Source organism: Arabidopsis lyrata, assembly GCF_000004255.2.
Source record: "Arabidopsis lyrata subsp. lyrata unplaced genomic scaffold ARALYscaffold_1, whole genome shotgun sequence".
Lineage (NCBI taxonomy): Eukaryota > Viridiplantae > Streptophyta > Magnoliopsida > Brassicales > Brassicaceae > Arabidopsis > Arabidopsis lyrata.
The window spans coordinates 14,741,649-14,753,475 of record NW_003302555.1 but is presented as its reverse complement, the minus strand read 5'-3'; the positions used below and the strand labels follow the sequence as shown (position 1 = coordinate 14,753,475).

The 11,827-nt window shown below is 31.6% G+C and overlaps 1 protein-coding gene, 1 long non-coding RNA gene and 1 pseudogene across 3 annotated transcripts in view; 2 read left to right on the top strand and 1 right to left on the bottom strand.

Annotated features, from left to right (window-relative positions):
• Positions 1 to 2,934, top strand: part of LOC9327045 — a 12,064-nt gene extending 9,130 nt beyond the window's left edge. The window contains exon 4 of one of the 2 annotated variants that reach the window (XR_002329324.1): positions 2,480 to 2,934. This is a non-coding gene — a long non-coding RNA (uncharacterized LOC9327045). Of the gene's footprint in view, positions 1 to 2,463 lie in introns of both variants that reach the window. The other variant, XR_002329323.1, reaches the window with a different exon arrangement.
• A 251-nt stretch (positions 2,935 to 3,185) lies between these two features.
• On the bottom strand, positions 3,186 to 3,931 carry LOC9329778 (annotated as a pseudogene).
• Positions 3,932 to 8,116: 4,185 nt separating this feature from the next.
• LOC9327044 (heat stress transcription factor A-1d) lies at positions 8,117 to 11,574 on the top strand. The gene is made up of 3 exons (XM_021012263.1): positions 8,117 to 8,687; positions 10,088 to 11,229; positions 11,314 to 11,574. Exons 1-3 carry the CDS (start codon positions 8,394 to 8,396, stop codon positions 11,324 to 11,326), a joined length of 1,449 nt encoding a protein of 482 aa, XP_020867922.1. The 5' UTR covers positions 8,117 to 8,393; the 3' UTR covers positions 11,327 to 11,574.
• The last annotated feature ends 253 nt before the right edge of the window (positions 11,575 to 11,827 follow it).

The window sequence follows — 11,827 nt, the reverse complement described above, 5'->3', positions numbered from 1 at the left end:
ATGATTATATTTTGAGAATTGTTAAAAATGCCCCTTTTTCAATACCCCTTTTCAAAAATGTCCCGAGAGTCCATTTTTAAGTTTGCCCTCTTTTAATTTTTAATTGACCATTTTACCCTTATTTGAAACAAAATAGGGTCCACAAAATACAAAATATTTTTGGCGGGAAAAGTGATCCCGCAATTTTCCCGCCAAAACACTTGTAAAAACTTGTAAAACCTTTAAAATACCTTGTAAAATTTTCCCGTAAAAATTTTTCCCGCCAAAAAATCTTTTTTGCGGGAAAAGTGATTCCGCAATTTTTTTTGGCGAAATTGTTTTGGCAGGAAAAATTTACAAAGTATTTTAAAGGTTTTACAGAGTATTTACAAGTGTTTTGTAAGGTTTTACAATGTATTTTAAAAGGTTTTACAAGGTACTTATAAGATTTTATAAGGTATTTATAACTTGTAAAACCTTAAAAAAAACTTGTAAAACCTTATAAAATAGCTTGTAAAAGCTTATAATATCTTATAAATACATTATAAATACGTTGTAAAACCTTTTAAAATACATTGTAAAACTTTATAAATACCCTGTAAAAAACCTTTAAAATACCATGTAAATTTTTTCCGCCAAAAATTTTTCCGCCAAAAATTTAACGCCGAAAAAATTGTGGAATCACTTTTCCCGCAAAAAAAAATTTTTGGCGGGAAAAACTTTTACGGAAAAATTTTACAAGGTATTTTAAAGGTTTTACAAGTTTTTACAAAATCAAATTTGTAATTTTGATGTGTGCACATTCTCACGTTTTCCTTATATATTTGTCATATCTTTTATTAAAAGAAGAGTAATTTAGTCATTTTGTACATAAAAGGGGTATTTTTAAAAATGGACAGCCAAAGAGGGCATTTTTGAAAAGGGGTATTTTTGTGAGTCTCCCATATATTTTTTTGAACCAAATAAATCATCATATCATTCATATACTAAAAAAATAGATTTTTCTCCACATATGCTATGATTTGAATTTTTTAAAATAATATAAATTGTTCAATCTATAAAGAAAAAAATATAACGGGTCAAAAATTCAGACTTAGTAATATATTTGTTTTCAACAAAAATAAATTCAACAAAAATTATGACTGAGTAACGGATCATAAATTAAATATTTATAATCAATTTCATACATTTTTTTGAAATGTAAAATTTCCATGGAGAACCGAACTGGCCTATTAGGCTAACAAGAGACGCTCAACCGTTGTGCTACGATAACATTTTGATATTCTAGCAAATATATATATATATATATATATATATATATATATATAAAAACTAACAAATAACAATATACAATAAAATAAAAATATATGCAATTAATTAAAAATATTAAAACTAAAAAAACAACCAAACATAAACAAATATTAAATATACTTACCATAAATATATATTTGAAATTTTAAATATTTAATTATATATATAAAGATTTATTTTCTTTTTTATTTGGAAAATTATTCTTTTCTAGATTGAAAAAAAAAACTAAAACTTCTGGACTATAGAAAATTAAATATATGACATAAAATTTATACAATCTTTCTCATGTAAATATAGAAATAAAGAAATATAAAATTAAAATATATTATATATATGTTCTGTTTGGTATAATATCAAAATTTAATCGTAGCTCAACGATTAAGGGTTTTTTGTAAGTCCAATTAGTCAGCAGTTATTTTTTTAGGATGCAGTTTTTCTATTTTATTTTTTAATGAAATGATCTCGTTTCAGAGCAACGATGTCATTTTGTCAGAGTTATAACGGAAAGATAACACCGTGATCGTCTGGTTAACAGAAGTTTAACGGCATGCGCGAAATGACCAAGTCAACAAAACTTCACCATTCTATCGAAAAGTCAAACTAAACTTTATGATTTGAAAGACATTTGGAAAGTTCATGTTTTTTTTCATCCGAAATTAGAAAGTTCGTGTTTTTTCGACATTCTCCTATTGTTTTGATATGCACTATTTGGCAAAGTAAATATCATTTTGTTTTAAATGTACTTCTTAGTTAGTCTAATAATTGAAGATTATGCAGATGGTTGCTTTTGAGTAGATGAAAATGGGATTATCAATCTGCTTTGGATAATCCAATATGCTAAAATAGTCTATTGAGTTCTCAAAGTGAAGTTTTCCATTGTATTAATTAACACTTTGCAACGCTATGTTTTATATAACACGACGTGAGTATCCGCGTTACGCTGCGGTTTTTCTATATTTGCTTTCTAAACATCATTTTTGAATGTATATATATGAATGTCTTGTTTCTAATTGCTCAGTTTACTAAAGACTTTTGTCGAGAAAGTTAAATATTTGTAGTGCCATATGAAATGAATGTTTGAAAAATAGCTAAAAGAAAATAATGTAAAACGGGTTTCTTGAATTGATAAGTGATTTGACATTTAAAATAATTTTTATTTATTTATTACTATAGTTATTCATCGATTCAGTGGCTTTTCTTCGGCGGATCTGGGTTGGCGATTTCTTCGAGCATCGGTGTGTCTCCGGTGGGTTGGTTGCCTCTGGTGAGGAGTGGGTGGGAGCTTCGCTTTGGTTGATTTTCCTGGGGTCATCTTCCGGTGGGTCTCTCGCTGGTACTGCAGATCTACTCCTCTCAAACGGTGTCTTGCGCCTTGCTTGTCGGATTCGGTTTCGCGTGACAGGTTTGTTGGGTTTTAGCTATGATTGCAGGTCTTGGAGTTGCTTTTGCAAAGCGTGAGTGAGCAAGTCTTCATCTCCGGCAGCGGAGGAGTGGTTTTTTCCCCTATCTGATGCATTCGTGTCTCTGTTCGGGTGGTGCGAGGAGATCTGAAGTTTGACCACACGTTGTTAAGGACGCCAGTCAGTGGGCATACTTTTTTTCAAAATGCAAATGTATATATTAATATCAGATTTAAAATGAAAATACCTTTTTGAAATTTGTTTACATAATATTTTAGTTGTTTATTCTATTTAAATCACCTTTTTAGTTTTTCTCTATATAAACATATATCTACCCTTCTTAAGTTTGATATGTTTGATTCGCTTGATCTGCGTAATCCATCAAATATGCTTGATATGCATGTACTGATACGTTTCTTCCATTCAAAGCATAAAAGTGAAACACTTACCAGAAAAAAAAAAAAAAAATCTAATGGTTATAGAGATATTGTGAGTTGGGCATACTTAGTCTGAATCAAATAGGTAAATTGGTTAACAAAAACTCTTACAAGATTCTGTCTTCTTCTCACTCAAGTCTTTATTTTATTTTTTTCACTCAAGTCTTCTTTAGCTAAAGACACGCAAAAAGTTGGAATTGGCAAGTGTCTCGGTGACGGAGCAGCACCCATTGTGACCGAACCATCAAACAATAATTCTCTTTCTTGACTTTGTTCGATAATGGGCTTCGCAAAATAACCGGATCTGGTTTACATTGTGATGACTTCACGGTATGAGACGGTTTGGAAGGTTTAAAAGAAGCTTTTTGTGGGTAACGAAAACGTTTCAAGCCGAAGAAAGGAACCAACTTTACACGAACATGTAAATCAGAGACACAAGAGAAGTAGTGGAAACCAATTCCGTTTTTGGTATGAAACGGAACTGCATAAACATTGCTGATCATGTAACGATGTGTTAACATAATCGACATCTTCAATGAGAGATTTTGATTATCTATCTGAAAATTGTAAACCCTTCGATGTGTAGTAGAGTGATTGTGAGAAAATATTGAGAGCGTTAAAGGTTATTTTATAATGGTGAGGCAAACAAAAAAAAAAGACAAACTCTAATACTGTATTACATACTGTAGTTTCGGGTTTCGGGTCTAAGGGTTTTAGCTTAGAACCTCCAATAAACATATGTATGTATGCATGTTCTTGTTATTTCCTTTTTTTTTTTTAATTCTGTTTAGGTCTAATTTGCAAAATTACATAGTAACTAATATGATATGCATAAGGGTGTCAAATTGGTTAAACCAAACCAAACCAACCCATATCCATATTGATTTAGTGTTTGATGGTTAATGAATCAATCCAATTCATTTAGCAAATGGTTTGGATTAACCCATAACTCATTTAAATGAGTGGATTAATGGATTTAATGAATTGATCCATAACATAGTTTTCTTATAATTTAAATCCTAATTAATTGATAATTAGTAACTATCATGTTGCCACCACCATCATCATCATCACTCCATCACTCCATTGTCATCAATTCACCACCACCATCATCATCACCGTCACCGTCGCCGTCGCCGTCGTCGTCGTCGTCATCATCGTCACCGTCATCATCATCATCATCATTACCGTCGCCGTCGCCGTCGTCGTCGTCGTCATCATCGTCGCCGTCGCCATCATCGTCGTTATCGTCGTCGTCGTCGTCATCATCGTCACCGTCATCATCATCATCATCACCGTCGCCGTCGCCGTCATCGTCGTCGTCGTCGTCATCATCGTAAAACCATAAGATTGAGAGAGATCGACAGTGAGAGATTTGACGCCGAGAGAGATCGATGATTAAGCGATTTAAGAAAATTATGTTTATTTCGGTTTACTAAAATCTGTTTAGTTATTTAATTCGGTTATATTTGGTTTACATATTTGGTTATTTAATTTTTATTGGTTTGGTTATGGATAACCCATTAATCCATTTTAAACCAAACCATTTCAATCTAACTCATTAAACTCATGAAACCATTTAATCCATTAATCCATTAATATCCAAATTTTCAACTCATTAGATCCATGAGTTGGATTGGTTTGGATTGATCCATCAATTTTAAACCATTTTGACACCTCTAGATATGCAGAATTAATCTCTTTATTTATCGTTGATATGCAGAATTAATCTCTTTATTTCTCGTTAAAGGGGCCGATTGGTAAGGGCTGTTATTTTTGGCTGTAAAAACTTTGGACTATCTCCAATCGTTAGCTCTATTTCTTGCTCTAAATTTGGAGTGCTCTAAAAATAGAGCAGAGGTTTGCTCCAATAGTTGGTTCTATTTTTTGCTCTAAAATAAATATTCTATTTTAATATTTTGTTTTAATTCTTCACATAGTCCTTTATTTTTAAAGTTTGCGAATTATATCCAGTTAGTTTATTTTTAAACAAATATCTAAAATAACCATATTATTAAAATTAAATTTTATTATAATACTGAAATAGAAGATCGAATGCTTAATATATTTTTATTTAAGCATCATCATTAGTGGAACTGGAAGCGATCTACCGGATTATTAAATCACTTGTTTATGATATGTTAAGTTTTTTTAACGACAAGTTTAACCGTTTTATGTACTTTTAGTTTATCATTTGTGATGACATTATTTTCTAATTTAATATATGTTATTTTTATATTTTAAATTTCAATTAATTTAGTAACTATGATTTTTAATATAAAATTATGTATGTATATAACTTTGTTTAGGTATAATATGATACTATATTAAAATTGAGGGAGTATTTTGTAAATAAAAAAGTTGTGCTCTAAAAATAGAGATATGAATAGTGTTGCTCCAAGAGCAACACTATTCATATCTCTATTTTTAGAGCAAGATATAGAGCACTATTGGAATGATTTTGCTCCAAATATAGAGTTTGGAGCAAGATATAGAGCACCATTGGAGATGCCCTAAGAACTTTGGCTGTACAAATTTTGGCTGCAGAAACTTTGACTATTAAAATCTGATTGGTAGAACAAAGCTGTAGAAGATGTGAACTGCTATTTTTTAAAAATTATATATATTCATAATAAATATAAATAATGTTACAAATAAATTCAAGTGACGATATAATTTTATTAATGATAAAAATTTAGAAAAATACAAAAATTCATAAATAAATGAATAGAAAAATATTCTCAATAAATAAACGAAATATTTCTTATTCATTAATTTTTAATAACCAAACATTGCATTAAGAAGTGGATAAACTAAAATCATATTATTAATAATAAAATATTTATTTTAAAGAAATCACAAAGGTTTAGAAATAAAATAATAAATAAATATTCTAAACCATTTATTTATATTAATCATGACGAAATTTAATATCCAAACACATTAGCAAGAAGTGGGATAAACTTATAAAAACTTATGAAAATTTAATTGAATGTCCTATATGAAAGTATATTGTTTATTAAAAATATTATTCTATAAACTCTTTTACACCAATATTAATGTTGATGATGAAAATAAAATGATTATCTACTATACATTTTTGCAGCAGTTTTTTGGGTACCCAAATCGGGTCAAATTTATTTAATTTTGACCCGGAAATCTTCAATCGGATCTTTCCTTAAATTTTGGCAAAATTAAAAAACGAAAATAATTAATAAAATCTAAAATATATATACTTTCTCAACTAATTACTATATTTAAACGCTTTATTTATGGTATATTCTCCACGATTTTTATAGATAAAGAAATCAAATATGATGATTTAATGCTAATATAACAAATTTGCACTAATATCCTAAAACCTCTCTACCTAATTTAAACATAAATATATGATTCTTATTTCACTTTTATTTGATCTTATATTTATATTATTTTAAATTATTATAAAATATATAAATAGTTAGTAAATTTTAGTTTTTTTTTTCTGCATATGTTACAATTCAAATTTTTTAAAACGGACATATATTACTCAATCGATGAATAAAAATATGTGTGTAATCTATATTAACATTTTTAAGAACAAATTGAGCATTTAATCATGTCGTTATTTTATTCAGACCCGAAATTGAGTCATTCGGATCTTTCTTTAATTTTTACAATTATCTAAAATGGGACAGTATATCACGGGTGAAATCCTAATTAGTATTTTAAGATACAATTATAAATTATTTTTACGGGTTGGTCCAAAAACACACACTAATTTAAAAATATACATGGAAACTATTTGAAAGCAACTTTCAAATTAACTAGAATTAAATGATATTTAAATAAAAGTGTTATTAAAAAAATAACAAAATGATGTTTAATTTCATTTTAGATTATATGGTTGGACGGGTTTGGGTCAATATTAATACGAGACAATATACCACAGGTGAAATCCTATAAATAACAAATCAAAATACAATTACACAATCTTAAACACTAAACAAAACAAATACAACTTAAAATTTTTTATTTTAGATACAACGCATGTTACCCGCGGTATACAACAAAAAATATTATACACAATAAATTCATCAATTTATAAAAATAAAAAAATCAAATAATTAACCCGCGGTGTACCGCGGGTCATATCCTAGTTATTGAAATGGATCTTAAAAGAAAGATAGAAAACTGATAATAATTCATTTATCAAAAAATATTTGTGAAATAATATATGTAAACATATAGAGAGATTCTAATTATTATGGTAAGAAGAATAAAGAAAGTTTTTAATTATTATTAATCTAAAAGCCTTATTATTTGTTTGAAAGCCCCGTTTTTGAGACTTTAGAAAAAGAAGGAAACCAAAGAAGAAAAAAAAAAGAGGCTGTGAGAACTTAAAAAAAAAAATAAAGTAAAAAAAAACTAATTGGCAAAAAATAAACGGTTGAGACTTTAGAATACTCTCAAAGCCTTCAAAGCCTTGTGCCAATCACCCTCAAAATCACAAAATAGCTCCTTCTCACATTTTGTTAAAAAAAATTTATATTTTCAATAGTTTCTCTTAAAGCATAATCTCGATCTTCCGCATTCACTATATTCATCGGAGAAGAGTCTTCGTTGTTTCATTTTCTTTTGAAATTCTCTTTTCTGTTGATATCGCGATTTACGATTTTGTTTTTCGATTCACCGGAGCTTTATTTCCGTTCTGCTTCTTTGTTTTCTTTCAATTGACCTCATTTAGAATCATTCTCGTGACCAAAAACACACTCATTGTAATCATTTAAATTTCCAAATACGACTTTGTTCTAGAAATTATAATTTAATATTGTTTTCAAGTTTCAAATTTTAATTTAAAATAAGATAAATACTCTCAATTTAATATTTTAATTCATTTATTAAAAAAAATTCTCTTTTCTCCTCAAAAAAATTTGATTGCGAGACACCAAAAAAAACAGAGCGCAAGAGCCAATAAAAACTAGACACGTCCCCAATAAGAGACAAAAAGCGAAATGTCTATTTCCGTAATTTCGCAATTGTTCATGGGTCTCCCGTCGTCTCTCTTTCTTTCTCCTTCCTCCATCGATTTCAAAAACACACTCCGATTAATCTCTCTCTCCGCCCATACCTCTCTCTCGTGATTGTTCTCTGAGAATTCTCTAAATCTTCAACCAAAACCTCTCTCTCCCACCTTCAAAACCTCCTTGTAATTCACCAATTGCTATATGAAACCCTAGTTTTCTCAAAATCCCAAATATTTTGACTTGGAAACAAAAAAATCCGAATGGATGGTGTAACCAGCAAAGTAACCACCAGCGACGGTGGTGGAGAATCAATGGAGATTAAGCCATCTCCTCAACCACAGCCCGCGGCGATTTTAAGTTCAAACGCGCCTCCTCCGTTTCTGAGCAAGACCTATGACATGGTTGATGATCCAGCTACCGATTCGATTGTTTCTTGGAGTGATACTAACAACAGTTTTATCGTTTGGGATCCACCGGAGTTCGCTCGAGATCTTCTTCCTAAGAACTTTAAGCATAACAATTTCTCCAGCTTCGTTAGACAGCTAAATACCTATGTAATCTTCCCTTTCCCTTCGCTTTTTACTTCATAAATTAGTAATTAGTAGCATAATTATTGATGTTGTTACCATGGCCTGCTTAATTTTCTGCAATGGCTACTCTTGAAGCTAATAGAATTGATAGTTAGCTTCCTCAAGTATGGAATCTTGTGATTGTTTAGTTTAGAACCTCACGGCTTTGGAATTTCAATACATGTACTGCATTTCATTGTCCATAAGCTTTTTTACCTATAAGAGTTTCTCAATAGGTTTTGTTTGTCAGGACGATTAGGATATGAACCACGGCATGGGCAATACAGATGTTCAGGGAATGATAGATATGTGAGGGTGTTGATGAATAGAGATGTATACTTTGTTGTATTTGCTGTCTGTTTGAGTCCCTGTAATCAGGTTTAGTAATAGTTTAAGATAGTAATAAAACCTTCCTGAATTTTCTCAGCATTCGTTATAAAGGAGAAGAAAGAAGAAAATTGGAATAAGAGAGCAAGTCTCATGTTGATCATGACCTGAGGGCAAGGTTATCAACTTTCTGTTTTACTATGTATCATTTTGTTGTAGATGAGTCAAGGTCAAGTGGAGACAGTACGTCTTTGAAAAGCTAAACAGGCCAATGTGATCAGTAGTGCCTGGAATAGAGACTAGATCATAAGTAGATATATGGGTGTTTGGTGTTCGAATATCTGTGCTGTTATTAGTGTGACTTTAAATCTTTATCTGGCATGTCAGTTGCGGGAACCATAAGTTTGCTCTGTACGGTTGCAGTTAGATTAAAAACTTTTTATTCATATAGGCTAGATGGAGCTTTTATTGTGTATATAAGTAGATAACTATATAAGCTTTCCTCTAAAGGTCATGGTGAATGGAGCTTTTACTGCATAATATTTAGAGCAGGATGCTACTGGTGCTGCAAGATGGTGAATGCACTTAAATAAGCTTGATTTTTCTGCTGACAGTTCTTGTTTGCTACATTCGTGGATATTATTGTTCCTAAGTTACTGTTTTTGTAACACGTGACATAAAGATTACACTGGTATATCATAGAGAATTTTCACTCTCATAGTTTTCAATTATCCCTATTAGATACTTTGGTTTTTCCTCTGGTTTTGGTGGTAGGTTAGACCTGTAATAGGAACATGTATTTAGTACTTTTCATGATTCATATATTAGATTGACCATGATTGGTCTGCTTCATTTACTTGACTTCTGAATGAAAAATGCTCCGGAGCATGTGCCAACTGATCTGTTACTTCCTGTATATGGCTGTCTGAATAGTTGGCAGTTAGACTATGTGTTGAAGTTTTTAGATTTGCAATTCTTAAGCTATCGGGCGACTTCTTTCTCATTTGTTTTGGTGGAATCCATTCTCATTCCATTTTGCGTGTCTTTTCTTGATGCAGGGTTTCCGGAAGGTTGACCCAGATAGATGGGAATTTGCGAATGAAGGTTTCTTAAGAGGTCAGAAGCACTTGCTTAAAACAATAACTAGGCGAAAACCTGCCCAGGGACATGGACATGGACATCCGCAATCTCAGAACTCGAATGGACAGAACTCATCTGTTAGTGCATGTGTTGAAGTTGGCAAATTTGGTCTTGAAGAAGAAGTTGAAAGGCTTAAAAGAGATAAGAACGTCCTTATGCAAGAACTCGTCAGATTAAGACAGCAGCAACAGTCCACTGATAACCAACTTCAAACGATGGTTCAGCGTCTCCAGGGCATGGAGAATCGGCAACAACAATTAATGTCATTCCTTGCAAAGGCAGTACAAAGCCCTCATTTTCTATCTCAATTCTTACAGCAGCAGAATCAGCAAAACGAGAGGCGCATCAGTGATACCAATAAGAAGCGGAGATTCAAGCGAGACGGCATTGTCCGTAAAAATGATTCTGCTTCTCCTGATGGACAGATAGTGAAGTATCAACCTCCAATGCACGAGCAAGCCAAAGCAATGTTTAAACAGCTTATGAAGATGGAACCTTACAAAACCGGCGATGATGGTTTCCTTCTAGGTAATGGTACTTCTACTACCGAGGGAACAGAGATGGAGACTTCATCAAACCACGCCTCAGGTATAACTCTTCAGGAAATGCCAACAGCTTCTGAGATACAGTCATCATCACCATCAATTGGAACAACTCCTGAAAATGTTTCAGCAGTACCAGAAGGAACCGAGAACTGTATTCCTTCACCTGATGATCTAACTCTTCCCGAATTCACTCATATGCTACCGGAAAATAACGCAGAGAAGCCTCCAGAGAATTTCATGGAACCAAATATGGGAGGTTCTAGTCCATTACTAGACCCAGATCTGTTGATCAACTTTGACATCGACGACTTTCCAATGGACCCTGATATGGGCCCTGTTGATTACAAATTACTCGAAGACTTACTCATGTCAAGCCCGGTTCCAGATAATATGGATTTCACACCAGTGGACAATGAGACAGAGCAGAAACAAAATGGATGGGACAAAACTAAACAGATGGATAATCTGACTCAACAGATGGGTCTCCTCTCGCCTGAAACCATAGATCTCTCAAGGTAATTAACATTAACGTTAGTAGTAATCTATCAGAGAAACTCTAATAACTTAACTATATTTGCTTATATGTTTATTTCATTCAGGCAAAATCCTTGATTTTGGGAGTTTTAAAAGTCTTTTGAGGTAACAGAAGTCCCTGAGAGATCAGCATATTCATTTCACGCACTGATCATTTCTTTCTTCTTTCTTATATCAAACTTGTATAACATTCAACTCTCAATTTTACACAATATCAAGATGAGAATGTGTCATGTTTCAATGTCTTGTTGAATTTTGAGCTTATTTCCCGTGAAGATGAGCAATGTGAACTTATAAAGTCAACAGAATTGTCCATATGTTCTCTTTTTTTGCCACTATTAATCCTTCATAAACCCTGATTAAAATAACTGAAAATTATCCAGATTGACTCAAAACTGGGCAATAATAACTAAAATGACTTCCATTAGTAATGGATAACTAGACTAACACAAATTGTGTAAAAAATATTGTTATCAAAGGGGTTCATAATTACAAATCTGTCGTAACATACAAAATTATAAAGGTCATTCCAGCAATTTTTTTTTACTTTAACAAATCTGCCATCAAACGACAAATTTG